Consider the following 22290-nt stretch of genomic DNA (forward strand, 5'->3'; position numbering starts at 1 on the left):
TACGTGTCAATTTAGTGCATTCCTCACCAGCCCTGAAGAGTTAGGCACCATAATCCTCATTTTACAGATGAGGACACTGATCCACTGAACAAGATGACAAATAAATACAGGAAGGATTTGGACCACACCTGCCCTATTGCATGCTGCCTCCTGGGACAAAACCCTTCCTGGAAGATGTGTCGTCTGTGGTCTAGCGTTTGGCCTGTGATAACCAGCTTATCCCATCACTTTACCCCTCCCCACCGGGTACTGGTCTCTCTGCCCAACCTGCCTTACCTCTGTGCCTTTGTCATCCTATTCCTCTGCTGGCTTTTTTTCCCTGTAATTTCTATCCCAAGTGCTTGGCTCAAAGGTGCCTTCTCCAGGGAGTATTGTCAAGTCCTTCCAGCTGTCATTAGTCACTTTCTTATATGCATGGATTGCTCTCAGGGCATTGTGCCCCGCTGTAATATATTTATGCCTCTCTCCTTGGGTCATACGTCTCTCCACATGAGTTTTGCCCCCACTCAACTCTGGAATCTTTAGAGCAGGAACCACATCTGATTCAGCCCCATAACCCTGCCCTGAGCTTGGCACACAAGATAGGCTCAGGTTTGTTTTTGACCTGAGTAAATGTGCAGCAGTCACATGGCTACCTCAGTCCCAAACAGGTGACTCCATCACCAGGCCCCCCAGAGTCTACAGCCCAAAGACCTTTGAGGCCTAGAGCTCAACAAGAAAGCATCAGCTTTCCCCCCACCTCCTCACCACCTTCTGCGAATTCCCCAATTCTGCAATTGGGAAATTGAGGCAAGAGAGCCAGACTTGACTGGGGCCAAGCAACAAATTGATGATAGAGGCACACTCGAACCCCACCTCCAGACTCATCGGCCAGTGCTCTCTGCCCTTTCAGAGCTGCCTCCTCTGCCAAGGTTACTTCCATCGAGTCCAGGAAGACTACAGGCTTTCTATTCATTCACTCAACAAATATGTACCAAGCGCTGGCCAAATGCCAAGCATAGGGCCAAGCCCTGGGGCTATGGTGGAGACAAAAATAGACCTTGCCCTTGCCTTCAGGGAGTTCACAGTCTAGACCAGGCAGTGTGGGTTATGCAGGGCCTATGGGCCATACTGGGAACTTTGGAAGAACAATGGAAAGCTATTGGACGTTTCAGCTGGCAGTGCTGGCTACCCCTACACCTCCACACCTGTCATACTCATCCTGAGTTAGTGGCCTTTCCCCAAGATGGCTGTCCCTGGGGCTTGGGACCCAGCCCTTGGCTGCACCTATTCGGCAAGTCACTGCTAAGACAGGGCATGGAAGTCCCCCCGGAGGAGGCTAGTGGGTGGGTGATATTTGATTACAGCTTGACCCTGCAGAACACCTCTGTCCGCTAGGTGGCTGGGAGGACAACTGTCTGTCATATACTTGAAGCAGCGGGAGTTCCTTAGGGGAGCATCGCAGAGTAAAAGCCTTAATGACCCCATAATTGGAGCAATGAAGATGAATCACACCTCGTGCTGCCGGCCCACTCCTTCCTCTGGGTCTAGCAGCCAACACCGGGCAGCTAGAAATTCCCGCTTAGCCAGCGTGAGCAAGGCACCTTAAAGATCCTGAAAACGGGTAATATTTTTCAGTTCTGGGTTTCTAGAATCTCAGTGTTGGAAAGAACATGAGTCCTCACCTCTCCAGCATCTCCATCTAGATCAGAACTCCTGTCAGCAGTGAGTGTTCTGAAAGGATTTTCTGAACCATGTGCATGCCCCTGGAAGACAGGCAGCTCCCTATCTATTGAGGGAATTGTTCCATTTTTCGGCAGATGTAAGTCTTCGGAGCCTGACCTGCTATTGAGTTGAGATCTTCTCTTCTGCAATTACTACTATGACTGTCAGTTCGTCTCCAGGAGCCACACAGAACAGACCCTAATAAGCACGGTGAACTTGAACAAGTCACTCTCCTGTGGCCTCCAGTCTCTCTTTCCATGGTGGCGCCCATCGCCGCAGTGCTTAGGTTGTTCAGTGGGTGGCTACTCGGTCGGCGGTCGGCGGGCAGGCCAGGCTCTGAGCCGGCCTCCAGCTGCCGGCGCCCGGCCCCAAGCCTGCACGGAGCGGAGGCTGCAGCAGAATGCAGAAGAGAACAGGGCTCCTGCTCATCCCTAACCAGGCCCCCAGGGAGCACCCTGTGCGGATAATGGTGGCTGGATGCCAAATGAAGTGAAATATCTCCTTTTCTCAGGCTGTTAACTTTTTTCTTGTTTAAGGAAGGGGAGGATAATGATATTTAGCACTTTACAACTCAGCAGTAAAATGAGCAGATGGAAACAGATCCCTGGCATTGCGGGCGTGCTTCCAGGGAGGAACCCTCGGCGCTCCAGCCCCGGCTGGGCTCTGTGGGGCCAACTCACTGGCAGGGCTTGCTGGTGGAGTTAGTGGACACCCTGACAGCCAGCTCCTTCCTGCCTCGGCTCCTCCCCGCAGGCAGCCACTCAGGCCTGCACCCTCTTCCACCTTCCCTGGGCCACCCTTCCTACCTCTCCAGTGCTGTGATGAGGAGGAGAGGCGGAGGATATTCTTGGCCACAGAGGTGAGCAAAAGCTCCCATGAAGATGTGGAAAAGCTCCACCAGGTCTCTAGGTGGCCACAGAACAATTTGACTGAGCAGGAAAAGCTCCCCCAGAGAAGCCTAAGAAAGTTATCATCATCATCACCATCGAAACTACTTACTGAGAACGTGCCATGGGCCAGTCGTTCTGGCACACATCTCGCACGCCTCGCCCCAGTTAATCCCCACAAGGCCGTGAGCTGTGTATCAGCTCTGTCCCCTTTTTACGGATAAGGAAACTGAGGCTCCAGGAGGTTGGATGACTTTCTCGAGGTCCCTCCACATTGCCTGGAATGTAGGCAGGCTAGAGAGTCTTAACGAATGGCTCTTTAACTCTTTGGAGTCTAGATTATTCCCTCCTGTATCACATATGTTGCTCTATAAACTGAACACTTAAAAAAATCTGAACGGGGATCCCTGGGTGGCGCAGCGGTTTGGCGCCTGCCTTTGGCCCAGGGCGCGATCCTGGAGACCCGGGATGGAATCCCACGTCGGGCTCCCGGTGCATGGAGCCTGCTTCTCCCTCTGCCTATGTCTCTGCCTCTCTCTCTCTCTCTGTGTGACTATCATAAATAAATAATAAAAAAAAATCTGAACGCATTTTTCATGTTTATGTTTCCCAAACAGTCAATAGCTCTGTGATGGAAGCGTGTTCTATTTTGGTGTGTAAATTGTTTCATTAAACTGCAGCTCCTCTGTAAGGTTTGTCATCCACAAAGTGAAAGAAACAAACAAAAACACCCCCACTGTTGTGGAGATCTATTGTTCCATCTGCCCAGCATCCTGCCCTGCCGGGGACATCACACCTTCTCTTCCTGGGCTACTGATGTCTCCTTCCCCACTCTGAGCAGTGGCAGAGAGCTGCCAATCATAATATGGGCCCTCTACCCCCAAATGCTGACATGATCCAAGTTAAGCCAATCAGAGTCCTTCCGACACAGTTTTCCATCTGGATAAAAGGGACAAAAGATATTCTGTCTGCTGGAACAGCTATTAGCAAATGTCCCCATTAGGATTAAGCTTAGCCATGGAGACCAAAGACCTGAAGACAGTATCCTAAACAAGATGGCATGTATTTATCTTATAAGGCCAGCTCAAGTATCATCTCAGTGCCTGCTCATGTTCCCTCCTCCCCTCACCCCCCAAGTGCCTGCCAGAGTCATCCTACTGCATGCACCTGCCACTCTCCACCTGGCTGGACACACTGGATATTTGATGCTTCTGGGAGAAGCCTTCAACCAATGGGGAGTGGAAACTAAGGGAAAGTCCCCCAGCCTCATCAGCAGGGTTGGGGTGGGGAGACAGGATAGATCTGAGGGATGTTTCATAGACTCTCTGTGGTCCTGTTGGGACTGATGACCCATTGCCCACAGAAGGAAACTGCTAGTCCATTACCACACCCTGTATTCACTTCCAGCGCTTTCCATGCTCACTCCCCCCCCCTGCTTTCTGGGATCACCTCCCAAATAAACTGCTTGCCCCAGCATCCTTGACTTGAGGTCTGCTCTGGGGGAGTCCAACTTTGGATACCTTTGAAGTCCTTCCTCATCACAAGAGGAAGAGTCTACCATCACAGTATTCCCAGGGCACTTTCATTGTACCTCTAATGCAATACATCATGACCCATCTTGTTGTATTTATTAAGTATAAAATACAAAGGAATGTGCATTTACTGAGTATCACATATGTACCAGTCACTGTACCAGGTGTTTTGTGCTCCTCCATTCATTCATTCACTCATTCATTCATTCATTCATTCATTCACTAATTCATTCATTCAACAAATATTTACTAAGCATTTCCAATGTGTCAGGCAATTATCTAGGCCAGAGGTTGCAAACTATGGCCCACAGGCCAGATTCAGGCCACTGCCCGTTTTTGTAAATAAAGTTTTATTGGAACACAGCCATGCTTATTTGTCCACTAGTCTCTATAGCTGCTTTCATGTTATAACAACAGAGTTGAGTGGTTGTGACAGAGATCACATGGCCTGTAAAGCATGAAATATTTACTGTCTGGGCCTTTACAGAAAAAGTTTGATGCCCATTGGTCTAGGCAAATAAACAAAAAAAAAAAAAAAAAAAAAACAAAGTAAGACATTTACTATGTTAAATGGTGATAAATGCTGTGAAGAAAAAAAAAGCAGAGAGAAAGAGGATTAGGAGTGATGGGGGAAGGGTTGGGGATTGCCATGAAAATTAGGGTGTCAGGAAGTCCTGGCTGTGAGTGACCTTGGAGGAAAGATCTGGAGGAGGAGAAGGAGTGAGCCACGTAGCCACATAGCCACGTAGATGTGGCAGGAAAGAGCTGCCAGGCTGGAGGAGTGGCAGAGAAGAGGGCCACACTGAAGTATTACTGATTGTTAATTCTACACTGAGTGCTATGTACCAGACATCCTCCCAGGGCTTCATATACATAATCTCATTTAATTACTGAAAAGTCATCATCTCATTACACATTTAATCTTACAAAAGAATGTTCTGAATATACTTCTTTTTTTCAAAGATTTTATTTATTTATTTGAGAGAGAGTGAGCTCGAGCACAAGCAGGGAAGGGGGGAGGCAGAGGGAGAAGAAGACTTCCCGCTGAGCAGGGAGCCCGACATGCGGTTCAATCTCAGCACCCCGGGACCATGACCTGAGCCAAAAGCAGACACTCAACGGACTGAGTCACCCAGGCACCTCTGAGTTTATTTCTATTACTAGTGTTCATCAAAATTTTCAGTTTACAAAGTTGTTCTATCATGTTGTTTGCTTGCTCTTCACAACATTTCAGAGAGGTTACTGACCCTATTGTATTATAGCCAAAGACCAGAAAGGTCAAGTCCTTTGCCCCACGTCACAGGGCCAGGAAGTTTCAGAGCTGGAAAACAAACCCAGGCGCGTTTAGATGCGGTCTTCTTCTCTCTGAGCCTTCAAGAGGTACAAACTCACATCTAACCCAAACAGTGCACCGGAGAGAAAGGGCAAGGAGGACCTGTTGGAAGGAACTCAGTTCTCTCATCCTTCTGGATGACAGTGACCAGATAGCCTGATGGAATCACACCCACACTCACAGGTGTGTGATCCTTTGCTCTGTCCTGGGGCACCTACACTGTGCCCAGGGCTTGAGCTGTGCCCAGTGCTCTGAGGAACTCACCCAAAGGACTTACTGGTTGACAGATTAACTACTGTTGGGATCTTGTTGTGTTGCATTTTGAACAAGGCATTCCCATGAATTGAGGGAATTATTTAGAAAGACATTAATCTGGCAAATAGGTATTGAGATTTACTCTGTGCAGAAAAGAGCAAAACCTCTTAGCATAGTAAGCTGATTTACTGTGGCAGGGCTAGAAACGGACATGACCTGTGCCCCCCACCCTGGAGCTGGAGGTCTAGCAGTGGGCGGGAAAGATTACTTTTTTGTATGTGCTACACTGACCTAGTGTGTGCCAGGCACTGTGCCAGCCACGACACCTTCATCGTCAATAATAAGAGTAATAATAGCAAACACTACTGAACCCCGACTCCACACTGGGCACTGCGCTGAGCCCTTTTCATCTTCATCAAACGCCAAGGGAAAGATGTCTGTTCTTTAAAGGCTGGGGCATGTGAGCCTCAGGGAGGTTAAGTATCCTCCACAGGCACATGGTTAGTGAGTGGAAAAGTGAGGACTTCCACTCTGGTCTCTTTGCCCCACTGCGTGTGCACACCCGGCTATAATCCCAGAAAGGGAACAGACATAATTTTGAGGGGTCTCAAGAGAGGGAGAGTCCCTGCCAGTGGAGGTTTCAAGGAAGAGTCTCTAATAAGATGCCCTTGAGCCAGGCCCTGAAGAGCAGGCCTCCAGACAGAGGGGACCCAGCTGAAGAGAAATGGTCTGTTCGAGTGATCACTCCTACAAATTTGGTTATGGATCAAGACATATCTGATACTGATAAGTTGCCATTGGAGGCTATGAGTGTGGAGGCCAGACTTTGCACCAAACAGACCTGGAGTTGATCCTTTCTCCCCCTTTTACCAGTTGTGTTGAACATGGACAAGCTAACCAACCTTTCCAAGCCTTGGCTGCCTCATCTGTAAAATGGACATAATAGTGATACTTATACCCTCATGAGACTATTGTGAGGATTTAATCAGGTATGGTGTAAAGTGTTTAATATTGCCCCTGGCTCATAACAAATACTCTAAAAATGTGAACGATGATGATGATGATTGATGATGATGATGATGATGAATGGCAGTCATACTCTTCAATTCCGAAGAGTCTGGATAAAAATGGATAAAAAATCTGGATAAAAAATGGGCCCACTGGGGCACCTGGGTGGCTCAGTCAGTTAAGTGTCCAACTCTTAATTTCAGCTCAGGTTATGATCTCAGGGTTGTGAGATAGAGCCCCACGTCGGGTTCCATGCTCAGCACAGAGTCTGCTTGAGATTCTCTCGCTCCCTCTCCATTTACCTCTCCCCTCACTTGGTTGCACACTCTCACTTTCACTCTCAAAATAAATAAATTAAATATTCAAAAAATAGAAGGGGAGACCCAGCTTCTCAGCCCCCTTCTGGTCTCTAATGACCCTAGACTTAGGCACCAAACAAGTGAACAGGTAATTCACTCTGGGCCCAAGGAGAAGAGGCCCCTAAAGACAAAAGGGAATGGATCCTGGGCGGTGGCAGGAGACGAGAGTCTGAAGGAAAAACGCAGCAGCAGAATGAAGGTTCTCTCCTTATGGTGGGTGAGGGGAGCCATGGGGTCCCCCAAGTTGGAATGGATTGAAGGATGAGCCAGATGCTTTCCATTACATCTCTCACTGAACTATCTCAAAATAAGCCTCTTCCTTACAGCCAGTGGTCCCTTGCTTTCTCCCTGACTAGACTATCTCCCCTATCATCCTGGGAAGCTCCTAGTATCCTTTAAGGTCCATTTCCATGTCCCCTCCTCCAAGAAGCCCTCCCTGATGCTACTCCCCTCCCTGATGCAGTATAGCTCTTGCTCTCCTCTCTTCACAACTTCTTACTACAGGATTATGGGACCATCAATTTGAGAGGTAGACTTTCCAGGAAATTATGAGCAACTTGAGATCAGGAAGTTCACCATGAACTCTGACTTCAATTGTCCAATCAACACATATTCAGGGTCCCTCTGGCCAGACCATGGGCTCTGGATAAGAGAATGACTCAGTGTGTCTTTGCAGGGGGTCTGAATTGAGGAAGAGACAAATCATTCACTGATATATTAAAACAACAATTGGGGATCCCTGGATGACTCAGGGGTTTAGTGCCTGCCTTTGGCCCAGGGCACAGCCCTGGAGTCCCGGGATCGAGTCCCGCGTTGGGCTCCCTGTGTGGAGCCTGCTTCTCCCTCTGCCTGTGTCTCTGCCTCTCTGTGTGTGTGTCTCTCATGAATAAATAAATAAAATCTTAAAAAAAAAAAAAGAAAGAAAAAAGAAAACAACAATCAAAAAACAAATTATTTTGTTAATCCCCAGCTGGGTCCAGGCCCTCAGGTCAAGGTTAAGGATACAGAAAAGAGCAAAACCTGTGCCTGCCCTTAAGGAGCTCCCCGTCTGACCTATAGCCATTGGAAGCAACGTGTTAAGTGCAGGGTGTGTCTCCACGGCTGTGGAGCACCGGGACAGGTGTGAGGTGTGGGATCCTTTTGCTTTGGGGTTTTTTTTTTTTTTTTATGATACTGAATGAATTTTTTCTGTGGGCTCTCTTTTCCGTTTTATGGAACTTGTAGTGTTCTAATCACGAATGAACTCTGTAAATCAAATACCCAATAAATAACTGATCGAGTAATTGACTGAAATGTCACACCAGAAATTGCTGTGGCAATAGTGCTAGATTCTGGGTCTCTACCACCCCTGGACTTTTCAGTGGGGAGCAAATCTACTCTGACCATGGCTGGATCCAGGCTGCAAAACCTCCTGCAAACTCACACTAAAATGCAGCAGTTCTCGGCCTACCTCCCAAGGGGGTCGTAAGCATTAATTAGTTACCATTGGTAAAGTGCTCTGAAGGTGTGGGGGTGTATAAACACTGCAAGTCATTAGGCCTCTCCAGGCCACTATGCTCTACAGCCTGGGAACTGCTAATTGAGAAATAATTAACACCTCAGGGTGCAGAGGATAGATGCCTGGCGTTTCCAGGATTGAAAGGGATGTAATAACATGCATGGAGGCAGGAAGAGATATAAGGTTACAGGGGATCCTGCTACTGAAGATTATTCACCTCCTGCCCCCAGAGAGGAGACATGGGGCGCATTGCCTCAGTAAAACCTTTAGGACTGCACTCCTTGGGGAAAGCCTGGACTGCTGAGCTGCAGAGGCCCAGTGACATTCTTAGACCAAAGGAGTTCAGGTCCAGCCCAGCTCTGCCTGGCCTCCTCACTGGAGGGTAAATGCCAGTCTCGGGGTTCACCCAAGCTGTATTTTCTCCCACTCTAGGACCAAGGTGATGACAGGCATAGACACCGCCCCCTGCAATCCAATGCCCCAAACCAGGGTGTCCGATGCCTTTCCTCTAGAGCAGCAGGGCTAGCCCCGACTGCACATTAGGATCATCTGGGGAACTAGTGATGCTCAGGCCCACCCCAGACTGATAGCCAGCATCTTGGGGCTGGGGGATTGGGACACAGGGTGAGTCCAATACAGTTAAGGTTGAGAAGAACCGCTTTGGCCTGTGTGTCAAGCGCTGTTGGTAGCAGTGGGAAATAAAGATGTAAACCCTATGACACCCCCATGGCTCCCTCATACCAACTCATCATTTCCTGATTCCCTGCCTAAGTATTCTGGTCCCTCAGCCTGGCCATTCCACTCCACTCCCACCACCATTCTTGTCCTGGTAAACCCGACTCATTCTTCAGGCTCAGCTCAAAGATCGCCTCCTCAGTGAAGTCCTCCTTCCCTACATTCCCACAGGGTTTTCAATGGCCCCCACTACACCACTGATCATACAATGTTGTTCCTGGCAGATTTTGGGGTCTGAGAGCTTCTTGGGGTCAGTGTCTTGCATTGGGTTTGGTACCTTTTAGGCACTGGATAGACTAGCTCCCTCCTCAGGACATATGTACTTGGTTCTCTGTGTCTAGAACATTCTTCCCCTATATATCTGCAAGGCTGTCTCACCTTGAGGTCTTTACCAAAATGTCACATTCTAGATGAGGCTTTCCCTGATCATCCTATTTTAAATTGCAACCACTCTACGTCCAGTCCATTCCCTTTTCATAGTTAATTTTTTTTTCTATGCATGGATACTGATGGATTCTGTCTTTATTTAAAACTTTTGTATTTTGTTCACCACGGATTTTTACATTAATTTTGGGTTTTTTAGATTAACTGCATAAAAATACTACTTTGGTTACTGAGTTCCTGGTCCCCTCCTAAATTTCACTGTATTAATTATAGGGACTCTTTTCACTAGAATGTAAGAAAGCAGGGAACTTTTTGTTCTATTCCCAGTTTCTCCAAGTGGTTGGTATGTGGTAGCTAATCAAAAAAGTATTTTGAGGGATCCCTGGGTGGCTCAGCGGTTGAGTGGTAGCCTTTGGCTCAGGGTCTGATCCTGGAGTCCCGGGATCAAGTCTGGTGTCGGGCTCCCTGCATGGAGCCTGCTTCTCCTCCCTCTTCCTGTCTCTGCCTCTCTCTGTGTCTCCCATGAATGAATAAATAAAACCTTTAAAAATTAAAATATATATATATATTGGGAATGAACATTTGATTTAGTGTCTTAAAAACTGTCTTGGGCTTTGTAATGAAGGTATTTTTTTTTCTACTTAAAGATTTTAAATGGGGGGGGGGGGGTACCTGGGTGGCTCAGCGGCTGAGCATCTATCTGCCTTTGGCTCAGGTCATGATCCCGGAGTCCCAGGATCGACTCCCTGCAGGAAGCCTGCTTCTTCCTCTGCTTGTCTCTGCCTCTCTCATGAATAATTAAATAAAATCTTTAAAAAAAAATTTTTTTTTTTTCTAATGGGGGTACCCAGTGGCTCAGTCGGTCAAGCGTCTGCCTTCAGCTCTGGAAACGACCGCAGAGTCCTGGCATGGAGCCCAGAACTGCATGGGGCTCCTCGCTGAGCAGGGAGTCAGCTTCTCCCTCTTGCTCTGTCGCTCCCCTGATTTGCGCTTTCTCTTGCTCACACAGTCTCAAATAAATAAAATCCTTAACAATTTTAAATGCATTTAAGTGGAAAGCCTGGGGCAGCCCGGGTGGCGCAGCGGTTTGGCGCCGCCTGCAGCCCGGGGCGTGATCCTGGAGACCCGGGATCAAGTCCCATGTCGGGCTCCCTGCATGGAGCCTGCTCCTCCCTCTGCCTGTGTCTCTGCCTCTCTGTGTGTCTATGAATAAATAAATAAAATCTTTAAAAAAAAAAAAAAAAGTGGAAAGCCTGTGAAGTCCCAGAGTAGATTCCGACCGGAAAGGCTCACTGCCAGCGGCCTTTCCACTCCGAGTGGGGCGCCACGCCACGCCACGCCACGCCAGGCTCTTACCATAGAGTTACACCTCCCCCAGTCCTAGAGGGGACTTCCGGAAGGGTAATTTACTCCTCGCTGTCCAGGTCTATCTATGGTCGTGGAGGAGGGCGGAGCTCTAGCTCCTTCGCTCCACTTCCGGAAGGCCGGTCCCGCGCGCCTGGCTCCCCGTGGGAGCGGCTCTCTGATTGGCACGGCGGCCAGGAGGCGGGGCTTGGCACCCCGCTGGCGCAGGCGCGTTGGGCCGGCGCGGCGGGCGCGCGGGCGGCGTTGACTGCGGCTTGGGCTGGTGAGCTTGGGTGGCCGCGAGGATCGGGCGGGGCCGGCGGGGCCGGCGGGGTGGAGAGCCTAGGACCGCGGTCGCGGTGCGTCCACGTGCGTCCCGTCGCGGCTGTGCGGCGGGGTCGCAGTCGCCTGAACTCTCGGATAACAGCGCTGCCTCCGTGGAGGACCTCGGGCCTTGGGGGGTCACGGCGGTCCTGGGAGCGCCAGCCCTGCAGGGACCCGCTGGGAGCGCGTGGGGGCCCGGCCGACGCCCCCTCCCCCCATTTTACGTATGGGGAGACCGAGACCTCGACACCGAAGTTGGTTGAGCAGGGCCCGCCGGCCAGTGAAGGCCGGGCCGCGTCGGGAGAACGAGGTCTGGGGCTCCTTTGCTGTCCCAGACGGAAACCGTGGAAACCGGGAGGCGGGGAGCTCCTTCCCGTGCTCCTCTGCTCCTCTGCAATGGCCTGGCCTCCCCGAGCTTGCCTCTTGGGTGAGCTGCGCTTGAGGGCAATAGCTAGCACGGTGGTGCTCGCTCTGTACCAGGAGCTTCACGGACAGCTTTGCTGGTTGGATTGCAGGCCCGCGTCAAGTTCGCCCTGCAAGGGGCCTGTGCCTCAAGCACCCGAGCAGCTGCTCCGTGAAAGTTTGTTGAATGAATGACTGAGTGACTCAGAGGCTCTTTGCCAGAGTCTGAGGTGCAGGACACATTAATTCCTTTTTTTTTTTTTTTTAAGGTTTTATTTATTAGGGGCACCTGGGTGGTTCAGTGGTTGAGCATCTGCCTTCGGCTCAGATGGTCATCCCCGGGTCCTGGGATCGAGTCCCACATCGGGCTCCCTACGAGGAGCCTGCTTCTTCCTCTGCCTATGTCTCTGCCTGTGTGTCTCTCATGAATAAATAAATAAATTTTTTTTTTTAAAGATTTTATCTCCTACAAGAGAGTGCACATAAGCAGAGGGAGCAGGAGAGGGAGAAGCAGGCTCCCCACTGAGCAGGGAGCTGGGTGATGCGGGACTCCATCCTACGACCCTGGGATCATGACCTGAGCCAAAAGCAAATGCTTAACGGATTGAGCCACCCAGATTGCCAGGTCCCCTGACACATTCATTCCTATACTGCTTTCAAGGTACTGTCTGTAGATAACCTTGAAAATTTGAGACGAGTAATTTATTCTCCCTTCTTTGTAAGCTGAGGGGTCTGAGGACAGGGACACATTGGGGGTGAGGACAGAAAGCTTAAGGCTTTTATTTAAACTACCTGGATAATTGCCGCATTGCACTCCTTCACTTTGCTTTTCATTCACTTTTGATCAGCAAGCGTTAGTAGTAGTAGCCCAAATATTATGCGTTGTGCTAGACTCTGAAATCTGACAATATAGAAAATATCATGAACTCCTCATTTGATGGAGGAATAGGACAGGAAGCATTGCTCACCCCCAGTGCCTGGGAACAGCAGTTTCTCAGAAAAGTTTTTGAAAATTAGTCCGGTGCAGTAGATTATGAAGAGATGGGGGCACAGAGAAGGAAGTGATCATCTCTGTTTGGAGGGGTTGGAGAAGCTTCTTGCAAAAAGGAGCCTTGAATGATGCAGCTGATTGGGGTGAAGCTGGCCTCTTCGGGAATGATGAGCAGTTTGGAGCATGTTAGGAGAGTGCTAGGATAAGAAGCTGGAAGAAGCTGGAAGTGTGTTAGAATCAAAATATGAAGAGGCTTCCTCTGGAAGTACCATTCCAAAAAAATTATGATGGGGAGCCATTAATGGGTTATAAGCAAGGGAGTGATTGGATTAACTGTCTTTTTAGCTGTAATATGGAGACAGGACAGACGGGTTCAAGAGTCATTCAGTTCAGTCATTGATGGGCATGTATTGAGGATCAACTATGTGCAGACATCATGTGGGATGTTACTTGGAATAAGACAGATATGGTTACTGCTCACGTGGAGTTTATAGTGCTTTTCCCAGAGTGGTCCCTGGACCAACAGTAGCAGCATCACCTGGAAACGTGTTGGAATTACAGTTTCTCTGCCCACACTCCAGGCCCACTGAATCAGAAACTCTGGGGCTGAGGCTCCACAATCAATGTTTTAACAAGTCATCCAGGTCATTCTGTTGCTCACTTAAGTTTCACAACCACTGGGCTACTGTAATGGACCAGGCAGTTGTGAGGAGCTAACCCAGGGTAGAGGCAGTAAGAGCCAGAAAAGAGGGGGGTGGACTTGAGAGGAAGATCAAAGATGGGCTTGTCTGCTTTAGGAGGAGTCAATGGTGAAGGAGTTTCTGGTGTGGGCCCCTGGCCTGAGGTGGGACCTGAAGTGAGGGAGCCAGATGTGAACCATGTGTTCTTAACCTTCGGGGCCTGCACTTTTCCACTCAGGCACATTAGAGCTCTGTGGTAGTGCCTCCCAACCTGCCTCCGGCCACAGGCCACGTAGATGATAATATTTGTACCGTGCATGGGGGAAATGGGTGAGGCTGCCCGAGGTGGCAGGGGACCAGCCGGAGGCCTTGAAGCCACTGGGAAGCTAGAGGAGGCCGCCCAGGGGTTCCCCAGAGCTGAGAGGAGTCAGCAACCCATTGCCAGCATACTGCAGGGCAGCCCTACTTCATGGGAGATGCTAAAAGGTAGCGGCGCTCGCTGAACTTGGCAATATAAATCAAGAACCTTAAAAGAGTTCATATGTGTTGACTCAGTGATTCCATTCCTGAGAATCTCTCCCAGATGTACAACAAACAAACAAAAGCCTTCTGTTCATTGTAGATTATATATAACAGAGAAAATGACAACTCTTTGTAGTAGGAGAATCATGTCTGATATGCTCAGTAGAATGTTGTACTGTCATCAAGAATGTGAGCATTTGTAGAATCATAGAGAAACACATATGCTCATTCAGAAGACAGTATCTAGGAAAGCCCTGCCCCATGCTGAGTGGCAAGCAAGTTAGATGTGGTCCTTGGCTGCACAGAGCTGAGTGCCCGGGGGCAGCAACCCGAGCGGTCACTCTGAGAGTGATCGGCTCTGAGAGTATGGGCTGCTGTGGGAGAAGCTGGTCTGGGCAATGGAGTGGGACCAGGAAGGCATCCTGGAGGACAGGATGGTGATCCCAAGACTGGGGGGATAAGTCGATGTTGGTATGCAAGGGGCACATGTGTTAAAGAGTGAGCATGGTACAGCTGGAGCGTGGAAAGGGCTATTGATGAGGCCAAGCCTCAGGGGGCCATCAGCCAGCTCAGCCAGCTCGTGTGTGGAGAGGTTCAGAACTTAGACCTGATTCTAAGGGCCACAGGAAGTCCCTCGTGGCTGCAGCATGGAGAATGGATTGGAGGAAGGCAGCGATGGAAGCTGGGGCCCAGGGTGGAGGCTGCTACAGTAGCCCAGGGGAGGGATGGTGGTGTGGAGGTGGGGAGGAGGGACAGACTGAACAGCAAGTGGAGGGGCAGGATGGCAGGGCTGAGTGGGTTGGTGCGTGCGGGCCATGAGGGGGCAGAGTGGATGAATCCAGGTTTCTGGTTTGGGCTTTTGGTGCCATTGAGAGTGATAGGCTGCACGGAGGGGACGGGGGTGGGGAAAGGGAGGAAGGTGCTAAGTGCCTTCCGGGTGCATCGTGTTCTCCAGGAGACAGTCGGATAGGTAGATCTGGAGCTGGAGTGCAGATGTTGATTCAGGGTCGTGAGCGTGAGGCCTGACAAGGAGCGCTCTGAGGAGGAAAGAGGCATAGACACTTAAGGCAGGAGCGGGGTGGAAACATGGGCAAAGAACAGAGCTTGCAAAAGAGACAAGGGATCGTCAGCAGCAGTTGTGTCCAGGCTGAGGGATTCGAGTTGGTTTCCTTTTCTTTTTTATTTGTTTCTGTTTTTTTTCCCAGTTTTCTGTAGTAACCATAGCAAACATTGATGGCACTCATAGAATGTGCCAGATACTATTCTAATAACTTTTTATAACTCTTCTAAATCCCCACAATGAGCCTACAAGATAAGTCCTGTTGCATTACCATTTTGCAGATGAAGAAACTGAGCACAGAGGGGTTAAGTCACACATCCTGGGCACAAGGGTGTGGAGTCGGCAAAAAGCCCACCTGGAGTCAAGGCTGCCTGACACCAGAGCCAGGGCCATCCCCAAGATGTGGTGTCTCTCCCCAGTATGCTGTTATATTTTTATAAATGGGAAAGTACTGATTTTCTTTTAAACAAAGGTAGTACTTGAATCTGCTAGAAAATTAGAAATGAAAGGGTTTGCATCTGCAAAATTGATGGCTGGCTTAGAAGTTTGTTGGGGTCCCGACTGAGCTGGCTCTGTGTCGGTGTCAGAACACAGTTAACGCGGATCTCTGCTCGGCTCATTTCTCTCCAGGCGCAACTGCTACTCTGTGCTAGATGTCATGGAAGGGCTGCTGTCAAGATGCAGAGCACTGCCCACCCTGGCCACCTGCAGCCACCAGCTCTCTGGGTACATTCCTCACAGGTGTTACCACTGTGACCCCGAGAGAGGGAAGCGCTTGGTGTTATCCCGCATGTTCCAGCCCCAGAACCTTCGGGAAGACCAGGTTCTCTCTCTCGAGGGCAGATCTGACGACCTGACCTGTAAGAGCCAGCGGCTGATGCAGCAGGTAGGCCTCATCTACCCGGCAAGCCCCGGCTGTTATCACCTCCTGCCTTATACCGTGCGTGCCATGGAGAAGCTCCAGCGGGTGATAGACCAGGAGATGCAGGCCATCGGGGGGCAGAAGGTCAACATGCCCAGCCTCAGCCCAGCGGAGCTCTGGCGAGCCACCAACCGGTGGGACTTGATGGGCAAGGAGCTGCTAAGACTTAGAGACCGACATGGCAAGGAATACTGCTTAGGACCCACTCACGAGGAAGCTGTCACAGCCCTGGTCGCCTCCCAGAAGACACTGTCTTACAGGCAGCTCCCATTCCTGCTGTACCAGGTGACGAGGAAGTTTCGGGATGAGCCCCGGCCCCGCTTCGGTCTTCTCCGTGGCCGGGAGTTCTACATGAAGGACATGTACACCTTCGACTCCTCCCCAGAGGCTGCCCGGCAGACCTACGGCCTGGTGTGCGGGGCCTACAGTAGCCTGTTCCGCAGGCTGGGGCTGCGGTGCATCAGGGTCCAGGCGGATGTGGGCAGCATCGGGGGCACTGCGTCCCATGAGTTCCAGCTGCCGGCTGACATCGGGGAGGACCGATTTGCAGTCTGTCCCAGCTGCGGCTTCTCGGCCAACATGGAGACACTGCGCTTGTCGCAGACCGACTGCCCAGCCTGCCAGAGCCCACTGACCGAAGCCAGAGGCATTGAGGTGGGGCACACGTTTTACCTGGGCACCAAGTACTCCTCCATTTTCAATGCTCAGTTCACTGATGCCCAGGGAAGACCGTGCCCGGCTGAGATGGGCTGCTATGGCCTGGGCGTGACTCGGATACTGGCTGCCGCCATTGAAGTGCTGTCCACGGAGGACTGCATTCGCTGGCCCAGCCTCCTGGCACCTTACCAGGTATGCCTCATCCCCCCAAAGAAGGGCAGTAAGGAGGAGGTGGCCACTGAGCTCACAGGACACCTGTACGACCTCATTACAGAGGCAGTGCCGCAGCTCCGTGGGGAGGTGCTGCTCGATGACAGGACCCATCGAACCATTGGAAACAGACTGAAAGATGCCAACAAGTTTGGGTACCCCTTTGTGATCATTGCTGGCAAGAGGGCCCTGGAGGACCCTGCACATTTTGAAGTTTGGAGCCAGAACACAGGGGAGGTAGTCTTCCTCACCAGAGAAGGAGTCACGGAATTTCTGAGCCAAGTGCAGGTGGTCTGAAAGCCCCCGAGCCAGCCCCCCCCATTCTGCAGCCTTGGCGTTCATACTAGTGCTGCCTTTTCCTGCACTCCCTTCCAGGGCCAGTCTCTCCAGAAACCAGGCAGCTCGCAGAAGATGGGAGCGTGTTAGGGAAACCGACTTTTATCCAGTCCTTTGTTCACACTATTTATATTTGAAGTCGGTGGTTCCATTCTCTGGACCGGCCATACTGCCACATACCATTCCTCTAGTCCATTGTGGAGGTTTCTCTTAGGAGGCAGAGGGGCAAGAAAGAGCTGCTCATATTGGCCCTTAAGTGAGTCACTTCCCTTCTCTCTGCTGAGGTTCCCACTGGGGGATGGCAGTGGCCGGTGGCCAAGGCCCTTCCAGCTCCAGCAGTCTGACCCCTGGCCTCTTGCTGCATATGGCGTGGACAGTAGGCGCACCATCCCTCCTCCCCCTGGACACGTCCCTTCCCCTGCTGGGGCCTTGGACTCCCCATCTGTGGCATGAGAAGGTGGAACTAGATCCATAAGGTCCTTACAGCTATCACTGGCAGGTTCCACAAGAGGTTCAGGACAGGCGGATCTGGTTCCTCTCCTCCTCCAGAGTCTAAGCTACACGAAAGTTGATAGAATTAGCTAATGGCTCAAAAACCACCTCCAGAGAGCTGGCTCTATCCAGGCAGCTTAGTGCAGAGATGGTGTTATATTGATTGAATAAAGTCAGACTCCTGGGATGAGCCTTGCATGCTAAGGTGGAACCGTGGTAATGCCTGCCATTTTAGCCGGCAGCGGCTTCCTACCTGAGACTCTGCTTTCCTTTCTTTCTCTGTTATTTCTGCAGTCCACTCAAAAAAAATACACCCCACCTATGGGGTGCTCCTGGACCTCTGCCTGCCCCTGCACTCTCCCGTTCCACTTTGATAGCATTGATTCTTGTCTGGCGCACACACAGCTCCTTGTTCAGTAGGCTCACCTCTTGTGGTTGACGGTCAGTTCCCTGAGGCCACCGTCCTAGGCCGATACCCAGCATGCCGCACTTCTGGTCGCTGCCAGTTGTCCCACCTACCGAACAGCTTCCTAGCGGCGTGTTATTGCTACGGCTGTTACTGCCCGAGTAGTGCACGCCTGAGCATACAGCAGCAGGTGTCCTGGTTAACAGGACGGGCCTCAGGCCTACCATTGGCTCTCTGGGCCCAGCATTCAGGCCAGGACATGTGCATTCTGAGAGCAAGCCTAGAGAGGTAGGATTGTAAGTCAGGGGTCCTTCCCCTCAGCTACACATTGGTCCCACACAGTTCTGCTTAGGGCCTGGGGTGTGGCCTGCGCATCATGCAGTTTAAAGCTCCGTAGGTGATTCTAACGTGCACAGTCGACTCATGGTTCCCAGCATACTTCTGGGCGGCAGCCGACCCTGAGCTGCTTTGTAGCCAGGCGTTTCTTTGAGTAATGCCCTCTGTACATCATCAGACTGATGGGAGCTTTCTGCTTTTAATGGTCTGCTCATTCATTTGTTGAGGGCCTGCTGCACACCACTGTGCTGTGAGGCATGTTCGTGTATCATGTTCAGACCTAATGCTCTGCAAGGTGGGTGCTCTTCTCCTTTTACAGATGAGGAACCTGAAGGTCCATTCAGCAACTTCCTCGAGGATGCAGAGCTACTGAGCATCAGAGCTAGAATCCGAGTATTGACCAGCACAGCACCGTGCCATTCCTGTTAGGACTGCATGGCCTCTGCTCAGACAAAAGTGATTCCAGTAAATAAAACTGAATTATTTATATCTTATCTAATCATGTCAGCCTCAGCTAGATGAGAAATTAGAATTTGTGCGGATTGGTGCTTTAATATTTTTAAAAATTTAATTGACGTATAGTTGGCACATAGGGTGACATCAGTCTCAGGTATACACCCTAGTGACTCAAAAGCTGTGCTCACCACAAGGGTAGCTCCTATCTGACACCACATGCTGTCACCGTACCATTGACTAAATTCCCTGTGCTGTGCGTGTTATCCCGGTGTCCTCTTCGTTCCATAACTGGAAGACTGTACCTCCCACTCCCCCTTTTTTAATGTTAAATTTGTGCTCCATAAGCTGATTTATGAAAGCTGGAAGGCTAGCCAAATGTAAGCACTTTTTAAAACCAGATTCCAGGAATAGAGAACCAATTAACTTTAAACTGTTCGTGAGTGTCCGAGGTACAAGATGATTTGAGAATGATACAGAATCCTGGAAGTTTAGGACAGGAGGACTCGGAGCCCGCCTGTCCACCCCTCATCTCACAGATGGGAAGCAGGCCTGGAGTGGGAATTAACCTGCCACACGGCATCTGGCTGGCGGAACACCGGATCGCAGGCCAAGTGCTGCGTCCCCAACATCAGGCTACCTCCCATCAGTCTTGTTGCATCAAGAGAGGACTGGCTGGATCAGCCTCTAAACTACAAAAGCCTTGTTGGTACTGTCCTTTATTTTCCAAGAGAGACAAATACAGGGAGTATAGCGATTGCCCAGCGGCATGCTGAGTTGAAACCCAAGTGTCCTGATTCCTAAGCCAGCATGTCGTCTAAGAAGCCAGGGGCAGAAGGATATGGTGGAAAGATCAGAGTCTGGAAGAAACAATCCTAGATTGTTTCTAGACCCACCATTTACCAGGGATAGGATCTTACACAAATTCCTTGGCCTTTACGGGTCTGAGCTTCTTCATCTGTAAGACATGCTCATGGCAGGGCATCTCCCAGGGTAGTCTGGGGTTGCCTGAGCTTGCTTACGTTAAGTAATTAACCCTGTGCTCCCAGGAAACACCTTACGAGGTAGGCAATGGCACCACGGGGAGCTCAGGTTCCACTAGTAACGTATCTTAAGACCAGTATCTTGTCTTGATAGGATGCTTTACAACCTTCCTGGGGAGTGCCTGGGGCCATAAGTGACGCCCGTGGAATGGCTCCATCTCCTTAGAGGAAAGACAGATATTCAAACTATGTACCTTACTCTCTCCTGTCCAAATTTGCCGTTACCTCTTGCCATAAATAGATGAAATGGGGACGCTGGCAAAATCACAGGTATAAGATGTATTATCATTTCTCATTCCTTGGGGAGATCTAGAAGCAACTGGCTGGGAAATATTTAACAGAATTAATACTTGGGGACAAAAGCTGGTGCATATCAAAAACCATTGTATAAATCAAGCTTAGAATGTAAATCAAGGGCTCCCTTAATATTCTGTGTTTTAATGGAAGGAACACCTGCTGGGCTATCAATAAAGGCATTTTGCAGAAATCCATTGAAATTGTCATTTGCTTAACTCCTTGAGTGCCAGGGAGCTTTACAGAGTTCCCAGCATCCATTTCTATGCCAAGATGCCAGAATGCTTTTTGGAATGGATGGCTATGCATCCAAGGGCCATGTAAGGTTTTGTTCTAGAGTTAGGAAAAGTTATATAATGTGGAAAATGGGAAACTTTTTATGATGTTATTGCACACTTAGGATATGCTTGAAAAAAATCAAGATGCTGCACTTAATTGAAAACAATGACTTCGGGATCCCTGGGTGGCGCAGCGGTTTGGCGCCTGCCTTTGGCCCAGGGCACGATCCTGGAGACCCGGGATCTAATTCCACATCGGGCTCCCGGTGCATGGAGCCTGCTTCTCCCTCTGCCTGTGTCTCTGCCTCTCTCTCTCTCTCTCTCTCTCTCTCTCTCTCTCTCTGTGACTATCATAAATAAATAAATTTTTTAAAAAATGAAAACAATGACTTCATAGTGATCCACATGAGACATTGGAGTCCCACTGCCTAGGCCGCTTGATAGCTGTGCAACCTGGTGCGAGATGCTTCCTTGTGCTTTCTCTCCTTCCTCAGTAAAACAGAGACAACAGTGCCTGGCTCATAGCAGGGCAAGTGGCAGCTGCCCTCATACTAGGCCAGGTAGCCCTTTGCATGTAAGGGGGTGGGTAGAGGAGGGTGCATGTGGGCCAGCAGAATGAGGTAACACCTTTAGGGGCCCCTGTTCAGATACCACTGTGGTGCAGGGATGCTGTCCACTGCTACTAAGCCAGCTGCTCCGAAGGCTGCTAATGAGCTTCCATAGTTAAAGCCTAATTGCCCCTGGCTAAATAAAACTGTAGGACTAGAAGAGCGAGGAGGAAGCACCTGCTGGTTAATGGTAACTGAAGTCTGGCCATTTGCAAGGGAAGAACTTGTTACCCAGGCTTACCCAGAAAGCTGGTGGGCTGACAGGGTGTCAAGTACTATGGGGAGTCAGCTGCGGGCAGTCTGGCTCCACAGACTAGACTCTTCTAGCCAGGCAGTTAGCGGACGTTGCATGACACTGAATGCCAGGACTACCACAACATTGCGGTGAACAGGCAAGGGCCGCCAGGTCTCATGCCAGCTCCTCCAAGGTAGAGGCCCAGTCTTGCTACAGATAACTCCTGAAGGGCTTAGGGGAGTCGTAGATTCAAATTCTAGCTCTGCCTTTCCCTAGCTAGCTAACTTTGGGTAAGTTACTTACCCTCTCTGTGCCACTTTCCTCGTCAGTAAAATGGTATGTAAACTACTTGCCTGCTGTCAGTGTCAGGCAGGGTAAGGACTTAGCCAGTCCACATAAAGCACTCTGGAACAGTCTAGCATATCCTGTGTTCAGTGGATGGCAGCTGTTATTGCAGCCAGGCCATTTATGCGCTCCCCCTGGAATATGCCTTGCCTTTGTGTGCAAGGGGGGCAGGGGGTGGAAGGGAGGGGTCCTTCCAAAACCCACTCGCCACCCCTCCCGTCCCTCTCCAACTTCATGGCCCATATCCATCAAGTGTGAGGTCTTCCACCCTTAATCTGCTTAGAATTCATCACCCCTTCCTCTGTGCCATCAGTCAGTAATTAGTTGTACACCTGCTGTGTGCTGAGCAGGTGCTTTGCTAGGTGCTGGCAGTACAAAAGTACACAGCTCAGGGACCTGACTCAGTTTGCAAAGTGGGAGGAATATCCAGTAAGCAGACAACTAAAATGCAGTGTGGCAGGTGTACAGGTGCAGGTGCCTCAGGATGTTTGAGTAGGGGGCCAGGAGGACTTCCTGGAGGAGGCAGCCAGGCCTGATTAAAGACTAGATAGATGTTAAACAGGAGAGGGAGAAATAGTTGGGGGTAGAGGCAAGGGTGAGAGTAAGAATGCTCCAGGCAGAGGGAGCAGAATGTGCAAAGGTCTGAAGCTAAGGGCA

At 50.3% G+C, this 22290-nt stretch overlaps 1 protein-coding gene across 4 annotated transcripts; it reads left to right on the forward strand.

Moving 5' to 3' along the window:
- Positions 1–11207: 11207 nt before the first annotated feature.
- Positions 11208–20364, forward strand: PARS2 (prolyl-tRNA synthetase 2, mitochondrial). 4 transcript variants are annotated; one of them, XM_041772792.1, is made up of 2 exons: positions 11208–11322; positions 15649–20364. In XM_041772792.1, the coding sequence occupies exon 2, from the start codon at positions 15677–15679 to the stop codon at positions 17102–17104; it is 1428 nt and encodes a 475-aa protein (XP_041628726.1). In that variant the 5' UTR covers positions 11208–11322; positions 15649–15676; the 3' UTR covers positions 17105–20364. The 4 variants fall into 4 exon arrangements, with proteins under 4 accessions (XP_041628726.1, XP_041628727.1, XP_041628730.1 ...); XM_041772793.1 differs by lacking the exon at positions 11208–11322 and adding an exon at positions 11334–11673; XM_041772796.1 differs by lacking the exon at positions 11208–11322 and adding an exon at positions 11676–11790.
- The last annotated feature ends 1926 nt before the right edge of the window (positions 20365–22290 follow it).

Source organism: Vulpes lagopus, chromosome 10 (assembly GCF_018345385.1).
Source record: "Vulpes lagopus strain Blue_001 chromosome 10, ASM1834538v1, whole genome shotgun sequence".
Lineage (NCBI taxonomy): Eukaryota > Metazoa > Chordata > Mammalia > Carnivora > Canidae > Vulpes > Vulpes lagopus.